Below are 27303 nucleotides of genomic sequence, written 5' to 3' on the forward strand. Positions count from 1 at the left end.
CTCTCTTAACCCCCCTACCTCCAAACTTTTTTTAAAGATTTATTTTTATTTTTTGAGAGAGAGAGAGAGAGAGAGAGAGAGAGAGAGAGAGAGAGGGAGAGAGAGAGAATCCCAAGCAGTCTCCATGCTCAGCATGGACCCTGGTATGGGGTTCGATTCCATGACCCTGGGATCATGATCTGTACCAAATTCAGGAGTCAGATGCTTAACTGACTGAGCCACCCAGGTGCCCCCAAACTCTCTTTTTCAAGCCTTGAATGGCCAAGGGGCCTAGGAAGTGCAGAAATTGTTCTCAGACCATTTTCTGTGGTCTAAAATTCTCATGTGCTGCTGTGGCTTAGGGACTTCCATGTCTACTGCATCATGGGGTCTTGGTTAACACAACAAAGTTCCCTCCCTGTTACAAGCTTACTGTTGGCAAAGTAGGTGCCTTCATGCTCTGGCAGCAGGCCTGTTACTGACAGACTTTCCTAGCATTGAACAACATGGAGCAAGAAACTTAAAACCACCTCATCCTCTGACTGAGAAATTTGTTCTGGGAGACCATCCAAAACACACAAAAAATTGTTTGTGTGATGGGTGTCTTATAGCCTTGTTGATAACAGTCTCACCCCAACATGACCAGAAGGGATGGGTGCATAAGGGATGTTGCATCTACATTATATAACATGTGCTACACATGTCAGGAATGACATGTTCTGTACGACTGAATAGCGGCAGATGGCTTAGCGTGGTGGTTCTGAGCGAGGCTGCTGGATTTGAGTCCCAGCGCTGTCCATCATGAGCTGTGTGACCTTGGGAAAGTCACTTACCTTTTCTGAACCTCCTTACTCCATCTGTAAAATTAGCATAATAACAGTACCTAACTCGTACAATTGCAATGAGGGTTAAATGGGCTAAAACAGGGAAATTACTTAAAACAGGGGAAACCCAATATGCCAGCTGTTATCATCAGTACTTGGGAAAAGGCTGTGGTTTAATAACTTAGAAAGGGAAGAATTTGAAATTGTATATTGAATATGACCAGATTAGCCATGGAGAGTGCACTCCAAAGCTGTCTAAAGAAACAGGAAGGATTAATGTCAAAATAGTGTCACCGGTTGCTTCTGAGTTGCAGGGTCATTAACGATCTTGATTTTTTTTTCTTTAATTTTTCTGTATTTTATATATTTTCTTTAACAACATTAGTGGAGAGTTCACCATCAGTGTGGGGTTCAAGAGAGCAGGGATGGGAGGACAGGGAAGGCAAAATCAAGGAAGTAGGGACTACCAGTAGCTCCATCTGATCTGGACCATGTGCCTCTTTCTGGACCACATTCACCTTCTCATTACCTCCCTCTGCCAGCCTCCCCTGTGGGCTATGTATGGCCACTTCATTAGGAGTACAGAGCCCTGTTTGAGGGAGGTGACAGAGCCACTTGTTTCTTCTGCCTAGGACCTGGCAAGATTAGTTTACCTGAATGGTACCTGAATGCACTAAGCATGTGTCACTCAAAGCAAGGGCCAAACTAGGGGAGAGAGGACAAGGGGCAGGGGTGGAAGAGAAGGCAGACAGGACTGTGAATCCACCTGCTAGGCCTGGGGGCCAGTTGCATATAGACTCCTCAACCCAACTGTGCAGCAACTTGGCCAGTTCTATGTGGGCCTTAAGGTGTGGTCCTGCCAACAGCTGGCTCCACTCCTGCCATCTCTCCCTGAAGAGGAAACAACCTTTCACCTGGTCCTTATAGGGAGCAGTTGAGCCAGACCGGGTGCCTCAGGAAAGAGGCGTGCCATTTGAAGTTCCCATGGGGCATGGGGGATGATGAATGGGTAGCTGGGTCAGCCAAATGTCCTTGGAGCAACCTTACCTTGGGGTTAAGAATCTGTGATTCTGATATGTAGCACTAGGTGGCTTCTGTCCTGAGTCAACCAGCTTCCTCTGTTTGTGGGGGAAGACTGAAGCCCCATCTGGTCCACTACTGGGCTACAGACATAAGTAGACACATCTGACAAGTAGGTAGAGTGTTTTTTTTTTTTAAGGTTTATTTACTTTAGAGAGAGGGAGAGAGCAAGTGTGCAAGCCAGGGAGGAGCAGAAGAGGATCTGAAGCGGGCTCTGTGCTGACAATGGAGACCCCAGTGGTGCAGGGCTTAAACTCACAAACCATGAGATCATGACCTGACCCAAAGTCGGACACTTGACTGAGCCAGCCAGGTGCCCCAGGGATGGACTGCTCTTAGAGGCCAGATCTCAGGTCCCAGAGAGAGGAGCCTCTTGGAACTGGCCTAGCAGTTGGGCCTGGGATGAAGTTAGAGGGCACGGTTCTGGACCCACCAGGGTTCTGACATGACATCCCACCACAGGGGCATTAAAGGGTACCTGCAAGGGTGGGAGGATCCTCTCACTGAGCTGAGGTCCTATGTTTAAGCAGGTCAACAATGACCCTCACCAGGGTATCAAAATGGGGGGGTGGAGTTACCCTTCTCTATTCCAAACAGCGTCAAAGGTAGTAGTTACAGACCTAGGGAGAGTGTGTGTCTGTCAGGATGGCATCATTAAGGACCCTTCAGGACCTTCTGGCTAACAAGGATTCATAGATGGCCAACACTGAGGAAGCCTAGAGGCCAGTGCCAGGGGTGGGGGAAGCCAACACCAAACCATGGATGGTGGATACAGATAGGACCCCCCAAGAGTGGGTTGGCCAGTGTGCCCAGTCACTTCTGTATCCACAGGTTCTCTCAAGAAAGCACAGGCTCAGCTCAGCTGTTGACTTGATAATTCCTGGGGCAGCTCCTTGGCCTGGAGGCTCCCAAACAAAAGAAGTCCAAAACTTATACTGTAAAAACCACAAAACACTTTGTAAGAAATTAAAGTAGATGTAAACAAGTGGAAAGACACCCCATGTTTGTATGAAAGGATTTAATATTGTTAAGTAACAATATTAACAATATCAACAGAGATAAGAGAGAGCGAGAGTATGCACATGTCAGGGCTGGCCTACGCCTCTATGCTCCTTCAGCCCTCTGTGTCCCCCTAGTGGCACACTGTGATTGGGGCTCGGGTACTTGTCAGGCTCTCTACTGGATTGTGGGGACACACTTCCCTGATGTGTCCCCTGGTGAAGGGAGATAACAACAGAAGGCTTTCAATGCCATGTGAAGAACTTGGACTTTCCCTAAGGGTGACAGAGAATCACAGGGAGCCCTTGATCAGGGGAGTGGCATGACTCAGTGTCCCTCTGGATTTATGTCTCCTCCCTGCCCAAAATGGACTTCCTGGTACAGTCCTGGTGTCAATTGCAAGTGTTTTTCATGTAACCCTCAGCAGCCAGGAACTGAGTCTGATGGAGGAAGGGTATACATGGGATTAGACCTGTAGGATGACCTGTGAGGGCAGGGAGAGTCCTTGTGATATGTATTAATATCCAGATGCTCCAAGGGAGTGGCGCATTGATCCTAAAAAAAAAAGAAAGAAAGAAAAGAGAGAGAGAGAAATGTTTGCCCCTGCTGAAATCCTCCGCATCCTCTTCACCTGTTGTAGCCTGAGTGGGTAGGCCTCTTCTTTTCTGTGACAACTGCCTGACTGATACACTAGTCCAGACACGCTCCCCCAATCTCTTCTCCTATGTCATGGTAGGTGCTGTGGGTGCTGTGCTGAGCTTCCCCAGAAGTTGGTCTCCCCAAGCTGGGAGGGCAGGGAGGAGCCTACCCAGGCCATAAAGGGTTAAAGCACTAGGGCCAGGAAGCTGACATCTCAGAGGCTAAGAGTCAGGGCTCTGGCCCTGCTGGATTCTGCTCTGTCTTGTGCAGGGGAACAGGGGACAAGTCTGGGCAGCACAGAGAAAAGGATCTCCTTTAGCCTGAGTTAGAGGCCTTTGGGGGCTAAGATCCGTTCTAGGCTGGATCCTTTGAGGTCTCAGGACTTCCTCCTACCCCAGGACTGCCTTTGGGGTCCATTCACTCTTCTGGCCAAGGAGGACATCTGTATAGGACTGAGCATAGGTTTGGTGGCTGAAGAGCCTGGGTTCACACCCAGCAGTCACCATTCACATACTTTCTCAATCTTTTACTTGCTCTTCAAACACCCCTGACTCCAGGTCCTACTGATCCTTGTATGGAAGACACAGAGTGGGGTCAAGCTGATTTCTATTCTCAGAGACAGGAAAGACACACACAGACAATGCTAGCCTGGAGTGGGCTATGCTGTAATGGACATAGACTTGGGCCTAGAGAAGGCAGGGGAGGCTTCTTGGAAGAGGGAGCTTGAGGAAAGAGCTGGAACTTGCTATGAAGCAAGGGGGAAAGAAGAGGGAGGAGTTTGTACAGAAGCCCATAAGGTGGGAAGCCAGTGACATTTCAACAGAGCGCAATGCCAGTTATGGAGGGGCTGATTCCTTAAGGGACATGTCTATACATCAGCTTGATTTGAGTTAAAGTTTCTTAGCAGGGGGAGAAAGAAGCAGTGTTGCTGGGACTCTGCCACCACTAGGGTTAGCCCCCAGCCAAGAAGGCCCACACCCTGCCTCAGAGCTCCTCCTGGGCCTTGCTGCCCTTCTTCTTCTGCTGCCACTGCTGGAAATTGGCGGAAAGTATCTCTGTCCAGAGCTGCATTCGCGCTTCTCTTAGCTTCTGGCCAACTCGTAGTGTCGGGGTGATTTCCAGGTATTGCTCCAACTGGTTGAATGGAGGCCAAGGAGGCAGCCCGTCACCATTGGGGTCCCTGGGTGGGAAGAATGAATGAAGGCCAAGGCTGTCTGCTTTATCCCCTGGGGGAAGATCTGCTTGGTAGAGGCCCAAAACCAGGTGTGTCCACTTGCTCACTCACCCTGTCCGGGCAAATTTGGTCCACTGGGCCATCATGGTGAGGCTCAGCTGCTTCTCCTCTTCTGTAGCTTCTGGAAAGGCTAGGGGAGGAACAGACCTGGATCAAGGTCAGGTGGGTCCTGGAGAGAACCCAAGGGTTCCCTGTGCTGACTGGAGACCTCTGTGCCTGCAAGCCCCACGCTAACCTGTTGGAGCCTACAGCCCAGGGATCACATGTCTATCTGCCCTCACCCAGCAGGGAGCTCTCATCTGTGAGGAAAGGACCCCCGAATACAAAGGCAATCTCGGCCCCATGGTCAGCCTTCACCCATTCTGGCTTGATCTTCCCAAAAGAACTGGGTCGATGCTGGAACTCATAGAAGAAGATGGGGGCTCCAGAATCTGTAGAGAGAGGGTGGCATCAGAGTTAGGTACCCTCAGCCTGATCAGGTCCTACCTCTGACAGGACTGGCTCCTGGTAACACCAGAAACACCAACCCCAGTAACAGTACTGATGATGACACCATAATTATCAGCAAACGTTTACTGAGCACTTGCTGGCTGTCATGCACCATTCCATGTGCTTAATTTCATCCTCATAACAACCTATGGGTTAAAGTGTATTATTGTCACCATTTTGCAGATGAAGAAACTGAGGCACAGAGGGGTTAGGTATCTTGCCTGAGGTCACAAAGATAGGAACGTGGTGCTGTTCTAGGGCTGTGTCAGGGACTAGCCACTAGGCTTGGAGGAAGCAAGACTTTTCTCCTAGGAGAAGTACTGAATGTGGGAAAAATCAATGAATGCCTGAGAATTGAGGATGGGCCCTGTTGAGAGACCTTCGACAAGTCACTGCACCTCTCTGAGAGCTTGTTTGGAGGTTCTAGCAGGGGAGCACAACTACTCATATGCCCTTGACTGAAGAATGGTCTTCCTCTATTGGGGAAGGTTGTCCTTGACAGATCGTGTGGCTTTGGGAGGGACACACATGGAGCACTGAGGGAGGAAGGGAACACCTGCCTAGCCAGTCAGATCCACTGAATCAACCCTGGCGATCAACTGTGACAGATGTCACAGCCAGATTGCCCTCAAATCCCCACTGCACATCTCTGAGCCTTGGTTTTTTCCCCTGCAGAGTGACCTGCCAGAGTCACTATTAACACTGCATTTTGGAGAGGAAGCAGGTGTGGGGGTAGCACCAGGGTGTGGGGCCATGATGCCTATGATAACCCAGCTCCTGGGCCAAAATGGGAAGGGTAGGGCAGGTGAACAGGGATAGGCTCACCTCGGAGGTTTCTTAAGAAATCCACGCTGGGAAAGATCATGATAATGTCAGCCATAATTTCCTGGAAGGCGTTGCGTATGGCTTCTGTGTCGAAACGGCTGCCTAAGTATTCTTCTGTGATGGTGGGGATCATCTCGGGGGGCACCTCCTGGGGCAGGAGGCCAGGCTGAGGCATGCTCAGTTCCCACAGCCCAGCAGACCCTCCAAAGAAACCTCATACCCTCCAGCATGGCCTCTTCATATCCCAGGGCTCGTGTGCCAGGGGCCAGCCCTTGCCTCCCTTGGTGGTGCTAGATAATGTCGAGGCAGAATAAGGTCAGACCTGGAGTCAAATGCTATTTCTGCAATTGCTGCTTGGCTACGTGATCTCATATAGGTTGCTGAGCCTCCCACAAAGTCAGTTCCTGCCTGGCAGGGTGATGTGGCAGACTACGTGAAGTTCCTAGCTAAGGGTTCTGGTCTTGAGCTATTGCCTGGTTGACGTTAACCAGGGAGTTGGTGAGAGAACAAATCATGGGGGCTCCACGGAGCTCCAGAGAGCAGTGATGAGGTCGTATGAACGGAGAGGGCTCTGGGGGTTCCAAAGAAGGGAGGGAAATATGCATAGATTGAGCACTTTTCAATACTAGCTCCCTATTAGACTTTCCAAATAGACCATCCATTTTCCTTGTATGGGAGGTATATCCCCATTTACAGATAAAGAAATGGGCTCAAAGGGATTAGGCTAACTGAGGACAGGTAGCCAAGGCTGGGATTGGACTCCAGATCCAATTTGCTCCACACCTGACTGGATGATCTTAAGAGCTGAAGCTATGGGATCAGAGCCGGCTCAAACTCTGCCTCTGCCCTTATCATGAGACCTTGATCCATCTACGGGATAATGAAAGTATATTTCACAGGGATGCAGTGAGGATTGAAGGAGATGATTGCCTTTTGTAGTGCTCAGCACGGCAGTCTCTGGCACATAATATGGGCTCGGTAAGGGGCAGTCCATGATGAAAATGATGATGATGATCTTCCTCTGAGAACTATACTGACTCACGTCCAAGGGGATTTCTAGGTGGAACTAAATGTTAGCAGTTGGACCAAGGGGGTTGGTGGTGTGTGGGTAGCTGTGGAGGTTGGAGGGTAGGAAGAAGATGGTGCCCTACTATTCTGGATAGGATACCCACTGGACTACCACTTCTTCCCTTTAGACTCACCAGAATGGTTAAGTAGGGTCTCAATATGGCCAGCATATCCTCCAGGCTCATTTGACCCATCTTATCCAGGAGACCCCAGCCCTGTGGGGACATCAAGGTCCTCTCAGCACAGCCTGATCATTGCCCACTCCGAACCATGAGCAAGCAAGTGTTTACAGTCCTGTGAACAGAGCTAAGTGTGATGAAGCCCACAAGTCCATAGACCTGAAAAGATAAACCTCAAATCAGGGAGGGAGGAAAGAGCACCAAATATAACAGGCACGTGAGTCATAGCAGTCCCAAAAGGTGTTCAACATTTTCACAGAATAACATCAAGACCCCCAGGTGATTAGCAGGGCCTACAGGGAAAGTTAAAATGTTGTTTTTAAAGTGAAATGTTGGCTTTATATGTTACAGTTTTAAGGGCACAGTCTTTGGGTTCAAATCCCAGCTCTGCCACTTGCTAGATCCATGACCTGGGCCCATTACTAAAATTCTCTGTGTCTCAGTTTCTTAATCTATGAAAAAAGAATGACAACATCCTGCCTCATAGGATTGTTATGAAGACCAGAGTAGTAACTACGAAGACCCTGACATACAGTAAGCAAATTCACAGTACATTCGTGGCTGCCAGGCCCTGGGGAGGATGGGATGCAAAGTGACTGCAAATAGGTATGGGCTGAATTTTAGGGTGATGCAAATGTTCTGGAATAAGATAGTGGTGATAGTTGCACAACTTTGCGGATATACTAAAACCCACTGAATGATACACTTTGTAAAAGGCTAAGTTTTATGTTATGTAAATTACATCTCAATGAAGTTGATATTTTAAAAATTATCATCTGCAAAGCTGGTAAACTTGCAATGAAACCTGTGGACTCTAGCTGCTGGCAATAGTTTAAGTTGGCATAGTAGCAATTTCACAAAGTGCTCGGCCAGTGGCAATACATAAGAAGTGGAGAGGTCTCCAGAAAGGGTATGGGTTACTTTCCGTGGTTAAAGCTTACACATGGACGTTTAGTAAACATCTGGTTGGTCGAAAAATCTACAGTCGTGCCCACATGGATAACAAGGAAAGTGAAGAGAATTTCTGCACCAGCAAAGAGGGGAGCAGCTCCCTGTTCCTGAGACCCAACATGCCTATACGTCGCAGGCACAGCATTCTGCTCCAGGCAGGCTTGTCCAGGTCTTGGGACAAGACTAGCCAGGTTGGCTCTTTCTCACTCTTCCACTCATGGCTCTAAGTAGACAGTGTGGGGCCAAGGCTGTCTACCAGAGTCCAGGGTACTGTTTCCCCTTTACACTCATCAGCCATCACACACACACACACACACACACGCACACACATACACGTCTGGCCTGGAAACTCCTACATGCTTTATCCTTGAGTGTCAAGATTGCATGAGCCTATCATCCAGCAAACACCCAAATGTCACCTTCCTCGGGATCAATTCCAAAGGAATAAATCAAAGGACAAAAGCTGTGGACATGAAAATGTTCATCCTCTTAGCTTCAGTTGTAAAACTAGAAAGTGCCTAAGTGCAGAAAGTAAGGACTATTATGATTCCTTTATGGAAGGTTTTGCAGTCATTAAAGTTAATCACTGTGAAGATGGGTAGAAGAAGAATGATAGGAAAAGATGCTCGAAGGAAAGCATGATGTTAACACTCTGTGTAGGGAGCCCTGTTTACCTGGAAGGGACTGGAAGGCACTTGGGCCATGCTGTTACTCACTGGCTTGGTGTTGTCTGAAACCTGAAAGTCTCAGGTAATTAGTCTCTCAGACACAGAGTCATACTAACCAGTCTCATAGACCTTGATGTATAAAGCAGACCCCAAGGCAAGAATACGCTGCGAATCAGTACTGCCCAGAAGGCTACTTTGTGCAAAAGCTTGGTTCCCAGGAAGAAAACATTTGCTTTGGGAAAATTAATCTGTGTGACCTTAAGCAAGTCCCTTAAACCTCTTTACTTTCTCACCTATCAAATGGGAGTGTCATGTCACAAGCTCTGGTGATGAAGTTGGGGTAGCAGAGGATTGGCTGGGACAGGACCTTGAAGGACACAAGAGCCAGAAGACACTCACCTTGGGGATAAGCCAGCCAAACTCATGATTGTTGACACCCAGGAGGAAGGGCACAGAGTGGAACTTCCTCTCCCTCAAGAGCTCCCTGGGGCTCTTGGGAAAGAAGGTGCCATCAATGGTGTAGTTAGCTGTAGTGTTCTGCAGGAGAAAGCAAGGCAGGGTTCTTCCCAATCAGGCCCATGCCTTCAAAGATGGCATTTCAGGGGTAACCTGGATGTATTCCTGGGCAGCTGAGCCTTACAGAGGATAGAGGTCACCACGGTTAGAGGACCCAGGGGAAATAGGGAGACTTTCCAAGTAGGCCTCTTCCCTAGAAGACAGAGCCTACCCTCAGGGCTGGGGTGGTTCTGCATTCATGCCCCCAGGCCAGGTCAGGTCCTCAGCCCCTTCCCATCAGTGGTGGCTGCCCCAAGCCTCACCCCAGACTGCTGATTGCCTCTCTGCTCTCACAGGAACTGGACAGGACCCCTCTGTGCCATCGCATGTCCCCCAAGAGGTAGGCATACCAACTTCATGTTAAGGATCTGCTCCTTGTTTGCCTTCTCCCGAAGGCACTGCAACATCTCAGCCGAGGAGGTAGAGCTGCAGCCCAGGAAGTCGGCGAAGCTCTGGGGACAGATAAGAGTCTTGCCTCTCCCTCACTTCTCACCCCCCACCTTCCAGCCCTCTGCCTCCCACAGAGAAGAGTTACATCTATAGGGAAGATGGGACAATGATATTAGAGATGGGAACTTGGGACTGACCAGAGAACTGCCACCAACCCACCAACTTGGGTGGTCCCTAGGCACCTTGTGTGTCCGCCGTTACATCATACTGTCATTATTTGTGTGGGTGGCTGAGTCCCCTTTACTGCTCTGAGAACAGTGTCATTAACTAGTTAATTATATTCCCAGACCCAGGAGGGTCAGGAAAGTTTTGCCAGAGTGAATATGGAAATGAAATAGGGTTCAGAGAGAAGGGATTCCAGCATGGCCAATGTGGCAGAAAGGGGATGACAGTGGGTGCCAAGGCCTGAGCAGGCTTGGGGAGTCAGTGGAAGGTAAGGCTGGGGCTACAGGTTCCCAAATCCTTTTGTGCCCCAGTGGCACTGGAGGTTTTCTCTGAGCTTCCATAGGCCATATGTTCCTTTCATCTCTGCTAACAAGGGGCTCCCCGCCAGTGACACCCACTCTGGGACATCAGGGCAGTCACAGGATGGGGGGTGTGGTAGGTACATGTCGGGTAAGAGGATGAAATAGAGGCAGACCTGAGCCAGGAGTCTTGGATCAGAAGCCTGTAACCCGGGGATGGTGATGACTCCGCTCTGTGCTATGGCTCTGTGGAATAGCCCTGCAGCCAGCGGGGACAGGACCTGGAAGCAGTGTGGAAGACAGATGGTTGTCAGAGGAGGGCAGAAGAGCTGGGAGGTCTGGGGCTGCAGGAGGTACTGTTGCTAGCTCCCTGGGGTGACTCACCAGGGCAGAGACAATGCAGGCACCAGCAGAACTGCCAAAGATGGTGACAGAGTTGAAGTCACCTCCAAAGGGGGAGATGTTTCCCTGCACCCAGTGCAGAGCAGCCACCACATCTAGGAAGCCCCAGTTGCCAGGTGCATGCTCATCTCCAGTGCTGGGGGGCGGGGCGCAGTGGGGCAGTGGTTAGCGCAGGCTGGCTCCCCTCATAGACTCTCCTCAGCCTTTGCAGGTTGGCTCTGAACCAGCCACCAGGACAGCGGACCCTTCCCCGTTCTCCAAATCTGGCCTGGCTATCAGGCATGCTTTCTAGACACATGCCCAGCATGTGGTATGGGTGGGCCCAGCTGGGCAGCTGGCCAGAGCTGGTTCTCAAGTGCTGCCAGAGCTTGTTGCTCCTTGCCTCCAGTCCTTGCTGGGATCCTGGCCCCAGACCAGGAGCCAACACTTTCAGTCCAAAGGACCAAGTTCTCTGTATAATTCTGGCTTTGGTTGAGCCCTTTCCCAGGGTGGAGCGATGGGGAGCCTCCTTCTCTACCCCAGATGGCATGGGGGAGGGGCCCTTGGTCTCCAGCCACTCTGCTTGCCTAAGAAATCTGCATTAAAGGTCTAGTTCCCGAACTCCCCTCACAGGCTCCTCTCCCAGTGCCAGCAGTGCCCTCCACCAAGCTGGTAACCTTACCTGAGGAAGCCAAGGAGCCCCAGACGGTATTGGATCGTGACCACGACCACATCCCCATAGGCGGCCAGGGCAGACCCGTCTTGAGAGGTGGCAGCGCCAGCCACCAGAGAGCCCCCATGGATCCATACCATGACCTGCAGAGAAGCCATGGGGCAGTGACCCCCAGCTCCTGGGACACCAGCTACTCTGCCATCAACCCAGGGCATTCTTGGGGACCCCCTTCAGGCAGTACGGGAACGGGGCTAGAGAGAGGATGGGCAGGGTGGAGGTGGATGGGCAAACAGGGCCCCTTGGGCTGCACACCGGCAGCCTGGCCCCCATGGTAGCCTCAGCTGGACTGTAGATGTTGAGGATCAGGCAGTCCTCTGAAATAGGGAAGTGCTGGTGCTTTCCGTTCAACACAAATCTGCCGCCGTCCATTCTCTCCAGATCCTGTAGGCACCTGTGGCCAAGGATGAATCCAAGGGCCAGTGGGTCAGCCCACCAGCCCTGGCATCAAGACTCTGGCAACCTGCCTGCTTGCCCCCCTCCACCGCGGCTACTCACATGGCAGGGGCAGTGCTGGCATCCCGCACACCCTCCCAGGACTGTGCTGGGCGCGGGGCTGAGAATCGGCCAGGCCCCACAGGTGCCTCGGCAAACGGGATGCCCAGGAAGACATTCACAAGGCGATCTGTGCCCTTCACAACCACCTGCCGGCCTCGCACACGGCCCAGGGAGGTGTCCACTTCAGGCTGAGTGACCTCAGTCCCTGAGAAGTAGGACAGAGGGCCACGGAGTGAGTTTGCAGCCTCCACAGGGGATGGAGTGGCAAGTGAATTCACTAAACACTGACTCTCTGAGCACCTACTCTGTGGGCCGTGTTCTGAGGTCTTTGCACATAATGCTCAGACTGACCTTCCCAGCAGGCCTGTGAGATGGGCCCTATGATTACCTCCCAGTTTCTCCTCCAGCCTAGGCATGGCTACCTTTCTCCTCCAGGCCAGACCAGTCCCTCGAGGGAGGCTCTCCCGAGACCCACAGACCTGCTGTGGGGTTTTGCTTGGGCTAGCCATTCACCCTCAGATCCCTCATCTGCTAAATTAAGTGTAATAACCACATCTGTTCATTTTCTTTATTTTGACGTTTTGACAGAGGGGACTCTGGAGGGACTGTGGGTCCTAGGGCTAGCCAATTCTTAGAGATAACAGTGAGTAAATAACTCACTGAGAGGTGTGCCTTTCCGAGGCAAACCAACCAATCCAGAGACCAGGCCCCCAGCCGCCTACTCTGTGGGCTTCTCAGACTCTCCACCACTAACCACCTGCCCTAATCACCCGAGGACCAGGTACCACACAGCTAGGAACAGCCCCATGCCCCAGAGCCCACTGAAAATCTTCAAATGAGCCAATCTGAAACCTGCTTAGCCTGCCTTGCCCATTCCTTCCCCGGGAAACAACAAACAACAAAGGCTCTTGCCCACATTTTCCTCTCTCCTCCTCTCCCTCTTGACAGACCCCATGCTTCCCTGCATGCCTCTTGTTTCTAGGACCTGTGAGTAAGCCTCTTCTCAAGACAGTGACTTCTGTGTCTATCTTAGTGATTACACGAATCCTGGGTGCCCTTAAAACATAAGGACAATCATGTTTTCTGGAGATATTTCTCTCTCTCTCTCTCTCTCTCTCTCTCTCTCTCTCTCTCTCACACACACACACACACACACACACACACACACACACACACACACATACACGACAGCCAGGACAGAACCCCTGCCTGAGAGGATGCACAACCCCCAGCATTTCTTAGGACTGAGGGCTCCTGCTCAGAGGCTGCCCAGCCCTCCCCACCCTTACCTCACTCTTGTCCTCTAGTCTAGTCCTCCCAACAACCCCGAAGCTCCCAGCTCTGCAGGCTCTGCTGGTGTGTCTTACCAGTGGCTGTAGCAGGGAATGCCAGGAGCAGACAGGCCACCCAGCCCAGGACCCTGGACCCAATTCTTACCACTGTCCCCATGTTGCTCACAACTGACTGTGGGCAGGAGTTGTGCAGGGTATAATAAAGCCCCCATTGTTTGGCACAACCAATCTCTAAAGGGCCGTGTTACAAAAACCTCAGCAGACCGCCTCCTCTGGCTGGTGGCCAGCCCTAACATGCAATGCTTAGTGCCTAGGAGGAGGGCTCAGAGAGTGCTCTGCAGGGGTGTAGATGATGTAACAATCCCAGGAAAGGGAAAGAGCTGGGGCTGTGGAACTCTGCAGCCCTGGGTTCAAATACTAGCTCTCCTGACTCAGTGAACCCAGTATAGCCAGGGTGTATTTTGGGGGTGACTTTATCATGTAGGCCCACTCTCTTGAGGTTCCTCAAGTGACAGGGCAGAAGCAGAGCACTGCCTTCCAAAGGCCCTTGGGCTCCTGGCCAGGAGGAGCTGAGGTGTGCAGGTAGAGCTAATGGACGAAGAGGAGCAGGAAATTCTTATTCACAACTCCTATCCTACTCCAAATCCCCGGAAGATGTGATTTAAGAGCCAGATCTCCTGTGTTCAAATCCTGGCTCTGCCAAGTGCTGCCTCTGGGTCTAGTTTCATCATCCATAAAAGAGTGCTGATAATGAGAACCACCTCACAGGGTTGAAGTGGGGTCACATGTGTGAAAACACAAAGCATGGAACCAGAGCCAATGGAAACCTGTTCTTGCCTCAGGACAGGGGTCTGTCCAGATGTCTATCTCTCTGGGACAGCTCCTATCCTATGGAAGGACAGGACTCTCTTCTGGACCTGAGTGTCAGAAGCATGGCTGGCTGGGGGGTTGGGAGGGTGGGGAGTGTGAGGCACTGGCAAATATTTACTAATTCAAACAGAAGTGCTGGCTCAGTGAGGAACAGGGCAAGGGTCATGTCTACAGAAGATGCCAGATTCTGTCCTGGGGTTCCAGCTAGCATTCAGAGCTGGAGAATCCTAGGATCCAATTTCCCTCTATGGAAAATAACCAGTGCACCTTCCTGGATTGTCTTTGGCAACCTCCCAGGTGGGGGCGTTCCCTCTCCATGAACCTTGATCCATAGGTACATGCAGGAGAGTGAGAGCAAGGAGGGGAGAGACACAAGACAGAGACAAGGACAGAGAGACAGAGAAAGACACGGAAACAGGAACCAACAACAGTAAGATACCACTACATACCTGCTAAAATTAATCAAATGTACAAGACTGATAAGACCAAGTGTTGCCAAGGCTATGGAACAATTAGAACTCTCATAGATGGCTGGTGGGGTACAAAAATGGCATAGTCACTTTAGAAGTCAGTTTAGGATTTTCTTTAAAGATTAAACATGTACTTGCCGTACAACCCAGCAATTCTACTCTAAGCTATTTACCAAAGAAGTGAAAACATATGTCCACACAAAGACTTGTCTGAAAATGTTCACAGCAACTTTATTTAAACTAGCCAAAAATTAGAAATCACTGAAATGCTCATCAGCTAGTGAATGGATAACATGTGGCATAGCATACATGGAATACCACTTTGCAAGAACAAGAAACTACTGGTTGAATATCAAAAACGTGCTGAGTGACAGAAACTGGCAATAAATTATTCCATTTCTATACCATTCTAGAAAATCCAAACTATGGCAATAGAAAGCAATTCAGTGGGTGTATGAGGCCAAAGGTCATGTCTAAAGATTGACTCTGAAGCAACAGAAGCGTTCTAAAACTTGACGTGATGGTGGTTGTATGTCTCATATATTTAGCCAAATTTGTGAAATGGCGCACCTCAAGTGGGTGAATTTAGTTGTATGTAAATTATTCCCCAACAAAGCTGTTAAAAAATAAGTATGTAAATCATTCCCCAACAAAGCTGTTAAAAAATAAGATGATTAAAAAACTTGTACTGGGAACCCACTTTTAGAAAGTATATTGTGCATCCGCAGGGCTGACAAACGTGCAGAGGCATGCATGCTGTGGGTGCTCAGGATGCAAGAGAAGCATTATGCAGCAGTCAGCATTCACCAAAAGGAAAGCTCATTCCCTCTCCCTAGTTGAAGACAGCCCAGGCTTAAGGTTACCCTTGTCTATCATCCGGTGGCCACTCTAAATGCTTCAGGCCCCATTTCAGGAGGCTCTATGGCTGGGTTTAAATGTAGTGGAGGGAGAGAAGGGGGACTTCCCTCCTGGAAAATCCAGTGTGCGGAGAGGGTAAGTTGGTCAGAGGTAGGGGCATAGCAGGACTCCCAGGCCCAGGAGAAGAGGGATACAGCCTCTTAGTGACAGAGAAAATGTGCTTTGGTGGGACAAAGAGTCGGAGTGAACATAATTCGGTATCTTTGCACGCTGAGATCAAACACTATATAATACAGGGTCTCTTTCAGGGGTGGGTAAGGTGGGGGGAAGAAAAGTTTAGGTAAAGCGATGGGGTAAGCAGGAAAAATAATCATGGGGATGCTCAGAGTGAGTTGGGGGCTTTTCACAGCACCACTGAGAATAAAGGCAAATTTGGGTAGGCAGGTGGCTGGAGGACCCGCCCGCTTCTCCTGCACACTGCACAGCTGGCCCAGGCTCCGGGGGCCCATGGACAAGCTCAGGCCTTCTTCTTACAAAAAACGGAGTTGGTCACTTCTGTGGGCCACTGATAAGTAAGTGAGTGGGCGAGTGTTGTGTTTAAATGTTTATTTATTTTTAAGACAGAGAGAGACAGAGCGTGAAGCTGCAGAGGGACAGAGAGAGAGGCAGTCAGAATTTGAAGCAGGCTCCAGGCTCTGAGCTGTCAGCACAGAGCCCGATGCAGGGCTCAAACCCACAAACTGTGAGGTCATGACCTCAGCCAGTCAGACGCTTAACCAACTGAGCCACCCAGGCGCCCTGAGTGTTGTGTGTAAATGTCAGTGATAGATGACATTTAGTCTATGGGACAATGGCTGGGGACAGGGACTTTTATATTCTCAGGAAAAGCCTGGGTGGTCAAGATCTCAGAGCCTCTAGGCTCCTGGCATCCAGATTTTCTACTGACTACCTACAGATAGGAGAGCATGTGGGGCATGTTGAGAGCCAGGTGTGGGTAACATTTCCCAGAGCATCCTCCTTCAAAGGAAGAGGAGAGGGAGGGTAGGGATGGGGTAGAGGTGAGGAAGAGGGGGTGGGGCCCCAGGCTCAGTAGGGTGTGCACTTCCATTGGGGTTTGCCCATTCACGACTTTATGGGGGGATTCACTGAGTGTGTCTAACATGAGAGAATGTACACGGTGGGGGGCTTGGCAAGTAACACTACACAGTAGGCCCTTAATAAATGTTTGCAGGTGGGCTGGCTGGAAGCATGCATGAATGGCTATGTGAATGAAGGAAGAAACTACTAGCTCCTCAGGGGTGTGTGGGGGCATATCCGGCAGACCCCCACCTGCACTCAAGAGCATCCTTTCACCCCCAGACCCCCAGACACAGGGAGTTACAGCTCTGTGTGCTTCTCCTCTGCCTCCATTAGCTCCTGTATCTTCTGGGGTAGGGTCTTCGTCCAGAACTGGAGCCTGTGGGCCTTCAGGGCTCGGCCCACCACAGGCTGCAAATTCAACTGCAAGTATTGCTCTTCCTGGTCGAACATGGGCCAGTGGGGCAGACCCTTGCCATTGGGGTTCCTGTAGACATGCCCTCCCAGCAGGGCAGGGGAGAGTCGCTCTGAGCCCTGCTGAGCCCAGACCCGGCACCCCAACTGGAGTCAGGCAAGGCACTAAACAGACAGGGGGACATTTCTATACTTAGGAAAAAAACTACCTCCCACTAGAGTGTCAGCTCCACCAGGGGGCAGGGCAACCTGGGCTGTTTTTTCCCTTCCCATTAGAGGGCAGCTCTGTGGGTAACAGGGCACTGTCACCCTCTCTTCCCCATCACCTGGAGATGGACTGAGTGCTCAGCACTCATAAGGCCCCTCCCTGTTTGTGTGGGTCCTGGAGCTAGGGAAGGAACCACCATGCAATTAAGGATACCTGTAAGCTAATAAGGCACAACAATAAAGGGGGACCATGAATGGATTCAAGTCCCCACGGCCCCTAGAGGTTGAGGTGGGATGTGACATCTCACCCATTTCGAGCGAAGTTAGCCCAGTACTTCATCATCTTCCTGCTAAACAGCTCTTCTTCTTCAGTGACTTCAAGTATAGCGAGCAAGAGGACAAGGGTCCAAGTGAGCACCAACCCCAGTCCAGCCCCCACCTCACTCGCCAGCCTGAGTACAGCGTTTCCCTGGCTGCAACTCTGCCCTCCCAAAGCCTGGCTCACTGCCCACTCCCCTTATAGCCCCTGGGAGCCAGGCCCTCTCCCCCCCCAAACTAGGCTCATCTTTGTCCTTGAAGGCTCCCTTCTTCCAACACTGCAAAATCATTTAAGAAATGAATATGCCTTTCAAACACCCTACTCTGCACCCATGCCAGGCATTCATGGTTGAGGTGGGGAGAGGTGGAGGGAGACAAGGCCCCAGCCTGAAGAGTCTTGGATTCCAATTTTAGCTCAGCCTTTCTAACTGTAATATCTTAGGGGCCTGATTCCATCCTCTCTCTCCTCTCTACAGTGAGGGCTATCCCCCTCACTCAGGGACCCAGCCAAGGCCCGCATTCTGAGAATGGGGAGTCTCTGAGAGACCCTGCCCAGGAACACTCACCGTAGCCTCTCTGAAAGGCAGTTCCGAAGACAAAGACTATCTCATCACCATGGTCTGCCCTCACGTGGGGCGGCTTGATGTCCTTGAAGAAGCTGGGCCGATGCTGGAACTCATAGAAGTAGACGGGGGCATGCACACCTAGGGGGTGGGGTGGACAGGCCATGATATGGCTGGCCCTTCCCTGGGGCAGTCCTGCATTACCCATGGTGACAAGATAGCTAGATCCAATGTTGGTTGGAATCTGAACTATGGGGTGAGGGAGCCGTTGACTAGAGCAAGAGCAGTGGAAAGGACCTGGGTTCAAATCATGACCTTTGTTCAAACTGTGTGTGGTTTTAGGTAAGTCACTGAAGGTCACTGAACCTCAGTTTCCTCATCAGTAAAATGGGGAAAATGTCTGTTAGATTAGCCATGAGGATTTACTGAAACAAGGGACATCACGTGCCTGGCACCAAGGGGTCCAATTAATAGACATGGGTTGGGACCTGTACACCAACAGACCTTGCCAGGGACCTACGGCTCCAAGGTTCCCTCTTACTTGTCTGGCCTTAGTTACAGATGTACTCACGCTGAAAATTGGCTACTTGGAGTGCAGGGATCACGAACATATAGTCTCCCATCATCTCATGGAACTGGACCTGGAGGGTATGTGGGTCCGCACTGTCCCCTATGTACTCCTCCATCAATAGGTCAACAGACTCAGGAGACAACACCTACCCCAGGTGGATCAGAAATAGTCAGTTTAGGCAGGCTGGTGGCAGCAGAGAGGCAGCAGGGTCTGGGTTGGGGAGACCGATCCTGGGGTAGGTAGTACATGGAATGGAAGGAAGGGGCCTAACGCCATGGGGACCCCTCCTTTTGCTCATGGGAGACAATGTATGGACACAATATCTTGGGGATAGATCTCCCCTGCCTCCAGACAGGAGTAAAGTCCCTTTTCATTGGAGCAGAACCCCAGAAGCCTCACCAACATTGATGATATTTTCTGCAGAACAGCCTTCACAGTCTCTCTGTCCATTTCCTTCTGGGTGTCAAAGATGTTTATGGCCTGCGTAGTGGGGGAATCTTAAGTTAAGGGTAGGATGGGCCTAGATAGAGCTATGAAGCCCAGAGCCCTGCACCCCAAAGGGCTCCTGGCACCTGGGAGCCTGGGGCTGAGCCTCACCGAGGGGATGAGCCAACCGTATTCATCGTTGTTGACACCAATGATGCTGGGGACAGGTTGAAAGTCGGCGGAGGCCAGCAGCTCCTGGGGGTGCCTGGGCAGGAAGATCCCGTCCACCATGCCAGGGATGATCCTGAAGTGCTGAGAGGGCCCACAAAATCAAGTCCCATTTTCTTATGCCTTCTGAGTCCCATTCACCCCTTCACAGTTCATCTGAAACACCCATATCCCCCCTCTCCAGGAGGTCCTAAAGCTGGCTTAACATGGCCTGGCTTCAACTTCCCGCTCAAGGCTGTGAGGACACCAATGTGTGGAGATGGAATAACTTGCCCAAAGAATGTAAAGGATGTGCTCCCCACATCTGTCAGTCCTTTTCCTCTATGCATGCATCCACTCAGCCTAACCTCATTAATGGCCAGAATCTCCTCTTCACTCTTGTCCCGCAGGCAGTCCACCAGTGCCTCTGAGTCAGTCTGGCCACAGGCAGACATGTTGGCCACCATCTGTAAGGAGACCAGGCAGGGGCTGGCTCATGCTTCCAGGCAAGGGAGAATGATTTGCCCCAGGTCCCAGCTTGGGGCGGGTGCACCACAAATCTCACAGGTATTATGTGTGGATTCAGAGGTCTTTGCCAGAAGGGCCAGCCCACCTGCTTAGATGGTCCTGCCCATGAAGGGGCCCCTAGGGCAGCAGTTCTGAGAACCATAGAACATGCTCAGCCTCTGCGATGGCAGAGGTTGGTGGATGCTGATCCCCGAGCCCCTCAGCAATCCCCGAAAGGTGGTGGTTTCCCAGGTGCTCTGATGGCAGGGCAGTCCTTGTTGTCCTCATTTAACAGAGTAACAGAGGCTGAGAGATAAAAGATGAGGCAGCTTCCCACAGTTGGGGGTACTCACCATGGAGACCACATCAGATGAGTTAGCAATGAGGCTAGGCAACAGGGCCACACCACTCTCCATGATGGCACCGTGGAAGAGTCCTTTGGACATGGGGGACACGACATGGGAGGACACACTTGTGCCACCTGCAGACTCGCCAAAAATGGTGACACGGCCAGGGTCTCCTCCAAAATAGGCAATATTTTGCTGGACCCAATGTAGTGCAGCCACTTGATCCAGGTAGCCCCAGTTGCCAGTTGCATGCTTGTCTCCAGTGCTGAGAGTGGCAGGGACAGGGATCATGGGGTTGTCCTGGCTTCATTCAGCCGGCATTGCCCTGCCCAACCCCAGTCTCACCTGAAGAAGCCCAGTACACCCAGGCGGTACTGGATAATGACCACTACCACGTCCTCAAAGGCTGCCAGTGCAGAGCCATCATACATGGAAGCCATGCCCATCACCAGCCCACCCCCATGGATCCACACCAGCACCTGGGGAAATTAAAGCACAGACACCGTGTGGCTTCCAGCCAACCCAAGCCCCACTGGGGCTGCTGCCTAGACTAACCACCTCTTTGGCTCTGTCTGCCTAACCACATAGATAGAACTCAGGCAGGACAGGGTGGCATCTTCATGACCTGAGCTGAAGGTGACCCAATTTCTATCACCAAAACTGGGCCTCCGATACTTTGGGGACCTCTCCCCTGGCTCCGTTTCTCCCAGAACTCTCTCTGATGTGGAAAGAAAAGGGGCATCATTCCACATGCACATTAACTAAAGGTTAATGTGCATTCTCTCAGGGTGCCTGGGTGGCTTCGTCAGTTAAGTGCCTGACTCTTGATTTCGACTCAGGACATGATTTTGCAGTTTGTGGGTTCAAGCCCCACATTGGGCTCTGCATTGACAGTGCAGAGCCTGTTTGGGATTCTCTCTTTCCCTCTCTCTCCAATTCTCTCTCTCTCTCACAAATAAATAAACAAAAAAAGTTTCTCCATTCTCATAGGCCCAGTAGATATAGCACCTGAGTGGGTCTCCTTGGCATGAGTTGGTTGGGTGAGTCTTGGGTCCAGCCCAGGGCCACAGCTTCTGACTTCCAGGAGCAGTCAGGGTTCTATGACCCCAAGCCCAAGGGTCAGCCCCTCATGCTGGGTAAGAAGCAATCCCTTGGACCCACTAGTGGGAGGCTTCTTAACAGGGTCCACACTGCAACAGGGCCCAGTCTGATCTTATTCTTTCTAATCTTCTTGCCCAAAGAAATGTCCTCCCACACCCCAGCCGGCTGGAGCCTGGCACTCACCGGCAGATTGGAGCCTTCCCTGGCATGGACTGGTGTGTAAATATTGAGGTACAAGCAGTCTTCAGACATGGAGGTGAAAGGCAAGGTCATATTCAGCAGTTTCAGAACCGTTACTTTTGAGATAGTGACGTTCTGCAGACACCTAGTGGGGTCATATTATGGTCAAAACCAGATCCTGGGCCCAGATTTGACCCCCGCCTCCCTCAGTCCCACTCCCCCCGAGAACTTGATCACACATGGTCCTGCCCTAAATCCCCTCTGCACCAAGATACAGGCCCCAGGCTCTGGGGAAGCTGTGATTGAGCCAGTCTTCCAGAGAGGCCTCAAGGTTATAAGAGTCTTGGATACCAATCCTCCTGAGGCTGGGACATCTTGACTTTTGGGGATCTCTGTGAGAGCCATGGGTTGCATATGTTGACAATTACCACTGTCTTCCTCTACTCAGGCCAGGAACAGAGGAGTAGCTCACACACGTGTGCTGCCTGCATGAATGGATATTAATTCCTCACTAGAAGAGCAGTGGGACATCCCTCATCTCAAGTCACACTGTCAGGGAACCTCATCAGTCCCACATGGTTTCCAGTTGCAAGAACATACATATGCCCTTTGGCCAACGGCAGCTGGCCCTGTCACTGGCCCAGGAACTGCAGTGGGGGTCCTCCACTCCTCAGGGATCTACAGTATCTGCTGCGGGAGTCAGGGGTTCCTACAGGGTTCAGGGAGCCAAGGCAACCTCTCCCAGAGACACCTTCCCTGGTGGCAGAGAACACTTGACATAACCAGGACCTAGGCAGATCTGTATCTCTGCTCATCCCTTTAGCACTTGGAGCTAATGCCCTTTAAAGTGCCGACCCCTGAGCCTGGGAAAGTTACTTTGTCCTTCCAAAACACGCTCATGGAAAAAATGCAGGTGGGGATCCGTCAAACTCAGAGTGGAGACTGGCTGTGGAGGCTTAGATGAAATGAGAACTGCGACCTGGCCCAGAGTACCCCCCACCCCAGGGACTGGAGTTCCTTGGACTCCCTGCTTACACAGCTGGGTGGGAGGTCACATCCTTTACACCACTCCAAGATTCAGGGGGTTCAGGGGGTGCAAATCGCAGTGGCCCTAGAGGCGGCTTAGCAAAGGGAATTCCTAGAAAGGTGTGGACTCCCACATCCATGCCTTTCACGTGGACGAGGCTCCCCCGCACCTGCCCCGTGTGTGTGGTCCGGATGGGGCTGGCAGAGTCCTGGGCTGTGAACAGAGAAGGGGACATCAGAGTTGAGTCTACCAATTAGTTGCCCTCCCAGGCTATTGAGGTTGCCATCTCCTTCCTGTCTTCAGCCATCTCTAATCTACAAACACTTGCTTTACAAATTTCCTACCTTTAACCTTTGTGTGTCTACCCTCCCCCCTCACTCCTGCCCATCTCCACCCCCACTGTCCTTGCTGGGTCTGGCCCCAGCCTTTTCTACCACACTCAGTGAGGCTTCTTGGAACTTGGCACTATGGTTTAGCTCCAGGAGCTTCAAGCAAATGGTCACATAAGGGGTGAGAGTGTCCTTTCTGCCAGCCATGTGGGTCATATGAGGCAGTAGAACTGTGACAGTTGGACACTCAAGGCTCCTGTGCTTAGGGATCTCATGCTCTAGGTGGCAAGAAATGACATAAAGAAAGCATCCCTCATACAGGGGCACCTGGGTGGCTCAGTCAGTTAAGTGTTCGACTTCGGCTCAGATCATGATATCAGTTTGTGAGATCAAGCCCTGCGTTGGGCTTCCTGCTGTCAGCACAGAGCCTGCTTCAAATCCTCTGTCCTCCTCTCTCTCTGCCCCTCCCCTGCTTGTTCTCTCCCTCTCCCTCTCTCTCTCTCTCTCTCTCTCTCTCTCTCTTTCTCTCTCTCTCTCTCTCTCTCTCCCTCTCTCTCTCCACATGATATAATATCTGGGATTTGCTTCTTATTTGAAGAAAATAAAAGGAGAGGTGGTAGTCTAGACAAAACCAGGTTGCTCAGGTCTTAATAATTGTTGAAGGTAGATCATGGATACAGCAGATTTGTTATCTTATTCCACCATAGACTGGAAGCCTTTGATGCTGTATGGCTGAAGGCAGCCCCCTGACCTTGGGGTGCAGGGAGGTATCCAGTCAAGCTTCCCATTCTCCCGGTGTTAACTTCATTGGCTCCTGACTCCCTGGAGCTTCCCCGACTGCAGGTTCTGCTTCTGCTTCTGCAGAATATGGCCAGACTGAGCCTAGTTGTATAATAAAAAGAAAAGAACAAACCTCCCGAAACAACCCCAGGGATCTGTACCACCTACAGATCAGAGACAACAGGGGATGAGGGGCCTTGAAGGTAGACCCAGAAACTGGGTCCTGAAAGCAAGGAGCTTTTCAGGATGGGCAGTCACACCTCCCTGCCTTTACTCATGCCCTTCCTTTCACCCTGAACAAAGGTCGTTCCCATTTCTCCATGTGTAGGAATCCTGATCATGCACCTCCTCAAGGAAGTTTCCCTGAATTCCCCAATCACAGCTTATTGCTTCCACTCTTGAGCTCCCCACACCCTTATCAAAGAGTGAAAGGGGGCCTGGTCCAAGGGGAAGTGGCCATACCAGAGCCTGTCTGTCACTGGTTTTTGCATGTTCAGTCAGGCTCTCCCACCAGACCCACCTTCCCCTTCCCAGCCTGCCTGCCTACACCCTGCCCAGAGCACCTATCACATCAACATGGATCAGTATGCTTGATGCCACATCCTGTGGATAAGGCCTGAGTCAGCACTCACAGGTTCCACCAAGGACAATTGAGCAATGTTTTTCCAACACAAAGTTCCACTCCTCTCCCCAGTAACATGCTGCCTACACACAGTTCTTTGCCAGGTGAGCTATCTGTCCATGTCATTCACTGGGGCCACTGGCTTCCAACGCCTGAAGGTTATTATAGCAAAGGCTGTGACGTTGAAACGTCCCTGATCAGAGGCCAGTTTTATCAAGGATCCTTGAAGAGAAGCCTTTCCATGAAACCGTATGAGGAAGTTCTACCACGTACAGGTATAGGGAGCTCATCCCCTGTGTCAGGAAGTGGAAAAGCTGGGTGCCAGAAAGCGAGGGAGTGTGTGACCATTTATGTGAAAACCAAGAATGCATGCATACATCCATTCTTCAGCAAACTCCTGAGCAGTGTGTAAAAAGCCCTGGGGACCTTGAAGGAACCAGGATGGGATGGGAAGGAAAGGGTCAGACATATCACCTGTGCCTTTTTATGTCTTGTCTGTTATTTCTTTTTGAAAGTGGGTCCAATCCAAAATATTAACATTTAAAAAATATTTTTTATGTCTTTATTTTATTTTGAGAGACAGAGACAGAGAGTGAGTAGGGGAGGGGCAGAGAGAGAAGGAGACACAGAATCTGAAGTAGGCTCCAGGCTCTGAGCTGTCAGCCCAGAGCCCGACACAGGGCTCGAACCCATGAACCATGAGATCATGACCTGAGCTGAAGTCGGATGCTTAACCGACTGAGCCACCCAGGCGCCCCCAAAATATTAACATTTTTAAAGGGAGGTGTCAGCAAGTCTAGCAAATCATCCTGCTGGAAGGTCTTGGTGACCTCTAAGAGCCTGGTGAGCGGCTGGTAAGGGTGAAGTGGGGTGGGGCACGGGGAAGGGTTAATGTGGATGTCTGAGAAGGGGGAGCATAGACCTCTCTCATAGGTGGGGCCATTTTGGGTGAGAGGGTCACACGGGCCAGAGGGAGCACAGGAGCTGCAGAGGCCCCAGGCATGATGCCAGAATAGCCTAAACTTCTGGCAGCAGCCAGTAGAACCCAAAGCTGACACAAAATGCAATCACCTGTCCTCTGGAGGCCAAGAGGTGCCCTCACTCCAGATCGGTGCATGGGGCAAAGAGGAGAAGACAGCCTCTTTGACAGGCTTCAGGATGCAGAGGAGGGGGCTTGAGTTTGTAGAGCCAGATTCCCCAAGAGCCAGTAACCTTGACTGGGGCCCCTTTGGAGGGGCCTTCAGTGGGGCCAGGATGCTTTTCTGGCCAAGGGTGTAAGAGTTGCCATGGGAGGGCGACTGAGCGGCCGCTTTGCTGTGGAGAGAGCTGCGAGCACTGACAACCCCCACCTGCAAACCTGGAATGACCCGCACCATTTGAAAAGCACCAGTGGCCATTTTACTGCGGGTCAGATAATAGTTCCAGGCACCGCCAGGGACCGGGGACCCCCACTCTCCGATCTGGAATGTCTCAAACTGGAATGCCTCACCATGGAATTCCAGCATCCCTCACCCCACCGAAGTGAACAGCCAATTGTATCCTGCCACAGTCCAAAGATGCCCTTACTTGGCTATTTGCCCACCTGAGATCAAACCCGGAACTCTTGCACCCATAAAACACCTTGCTCTCCCATACCAGGCCCAACTCCCCTGACTCCCCACTCCAGAGTCACGGAACCTCGCCCAGGAATTGCAGACTCCAATAAAGGCTCTCTTGGCTCCATAACTTGATCTCTCTCTTTCCTCTCGCCTCTGCCTCCATCTATTAAATCTTACAAAGTGCCCAACACTTAAAGCCAAACAGCGTCAGGAATGTAATCATTGCTATTTTTCGGGGGCAGCGCCAGCTCCACCACAAACATTAAGAAAGAAACGTCCCAAATTACGCCCCCACCCCCACCCCTGCCTGCCTCACCAGGCATTGCTCAGAGCTCCTGGCCCTGCTTTGCCCCACAGTATCGTGTAACCTCAGACAGCCCGGACTCTCTCTGTGCTTCTGGGGGCCCACCCTTAGGGTTTCCAAGCATTTGTTCCAGCATTCGGTCTGTGGTTCTCCACCTGTTCCACCTCTCTGGGACCTTCCCTCCTGAAGCCTCCCGTCCTGATTCTGCAGAATCTGGGAGGTCCGACCCTCATCCCTTGCCGCCTGTCAAGGGAGCCTCACCCTGGCCCAGGAAGAGGAAAAGCAGGAGCGCACAGACCACGGCGCTGAGCCGCTCGCGAAGTAGGTCCACTCGCATGGTCTACACACAGCAAACGGCTGTTTTCACCCAAAGACAGCCCAGAGGACTATCCAGCTGCAGTTCCGCAGTTCCGTTAGTGTCTTGCACAAGGCGTAGAGTTTGGCCTGGGCTGGGAGTAGGCGGGGCAAGCTGGGAAGGGAAAGGTGGGTCTGGCGGGAGAGTCTGACCCAACTGGCAAGAACCAGTGACAGGCAGGCACTGGCATGGCCACTTTCCCTCAGCCCAGTCCTTCTTGGGCATCCTCCACAATACCCCCATGATACCAATAACCCTGTGCTTAAACCTGGAGTCACTGCATTCACTGTTCTTATAGTCATAGGCCCGACAAGGGTACTAGAGAGTGAGAGTAATAAGCTGCGGTTGGTGAACCCAGGAGAGCTTTCTCGAGGAGGTGCATGTTCAGGATTCCCACAGATGGAGATATGGGAACGACCTTTGTTTAGGGTGAAGGGAATGGCAAGAGGAAAGGCAGGGAGGTGTGACTGCACATGCTGAAAAGCTCCTCCTTGCTTTCAGGACTCAGTTTCTGGGTCCATCTCAAGGTCCCTCATGCCCTATTGTCCCTGATCTGAGGTTCTCCGTGGGCTTCCTCCCTATTCAGTCAGAACCTGCCTTTTGAAGTGCACACACGATTGAGGCATTATCTTAAGGACAACCGCAAATCAATCCCACGGCTCCCTGACCCGCCAAGATGGAGCTCAAGGTCATTTATCTATTTGACAAACATTCAAAGAGCACCTGCTAGTCCCCGTGCTGGGGACTCGGCAGGTCACTAACGAGCCCTAGCTGGAATGAGGATGCAGATGTGTCCCCTTGCTGGGGACTCGGCAGGTCACTAACGGGCCCTAGCTGGAATGAGGTTCCGAAACGCAATACACAGTG

The 27303-nt window shown here is 51.4% G+C and overlaps 2 protein-coding genes across 7 annotated transcripts; both read right to left on the reverse strand.

Moving 5' to 3' along the window:
* Window positions 1-2884: 2884 nt before the first annotated feature.
* Window positions 2885-13529, reverse strand: LOC115280995 (carboxylesterase 3-like). 5 transcript variants are annotated; one of them, XM_029926173.1, is made up of 14 exons: window positions 13381-13462; window positions 12014-12218; window positions 11771-11909; window positions 11468-11601; window positions 10789-10942; window positions 10581-10685; window positions 9841-9942; window positions 9335-9472; window positions 7272-7352; window positions 6070-6217; window positions 5037-5186; window positions 4807-4885; window positions 4505-4701; window positions 2885-3437 (listed from the first exon to the last, which is right to left on the reverse strand). In XM_029926173.1, exons 1-13 carry the CDS (start codon window positions 13460-13462, stop codon window positions 4506-4508), a joined length of 1713 nt encoding a protein of 570 aa, XP_029782033.1. In that variant the 3' UTR covers window positions 2885-3437; window position 4505. The 5 variants fall into 5 exon arrangements, with proteins under 5 accessions (XP_029782033.1, XP_029782034.1, XP_029782032.1 ...); XM_029926174.1 differs by having other exon boundaries at window positions 2885-4701; window positions 13451-13529; XM_029926172.1 differs by having other exon boundaries at window positions 2885-4701.
* Window positions 13530-16230: 2701 nt separating this feature from the next.
* On the reverse strand, window positions 16231-26538 carry CES2 (carboxylesterase 2). Of its 2 annotated transcripts, XM_029925281.1 has the most exons (12): window positions 26343-26537; window positions 22457-22661; window positions 21425-21566; window positions 20486-20619; window positions 20147-20405; window positions 19655-19753; window positions 19251-19391; window positions 19053-19133; window positions 18654-18798; window positions 18086-18223; window positions 17510-17576; window positions 16231-17067 (listed from the first exon to the last, which is right to left on the reverse strand). In XM_029925281.1, the coding sequence occupies exons 1-12, from the start codon at window positions 26416-26418 to the stop codon at window positions 16881-16883; spliced, it is 1674 nt and encodes a 557-aa protein (XP_029781141.1). In that variant the 5' UTR covers window positions 26419-26537; the 3' UTR covers window positions 16231-16880. The 2 variants fall into 2 exon arrangements, with proteins under 2 accessions (XP_029781141.1, XP_029781142.1); XM_029925282.1 differs by lacking the exon at window positions 19251-19391 and having other exon boundaries at window positions 26343-26538.
* Between the last annotated feature and the right edge of the window lie 765 nt (window positions 26539-27303).

This window comes from Suricata suricatta, chromosome 16 (assembly GCF_006229205.1).
Source record: "Suricata suricatta isolate VVHF042 chromosome 16, meerkat_22Aug2017_6uvM2_HiC, whole genome shotgun sequence".
Classification (NCBI taxonomy): Eukaryota; Metazoa; Chordata; class Mammalia; order Carnivora; family Herpestidae; genus Suricata; species Suricata suricatta.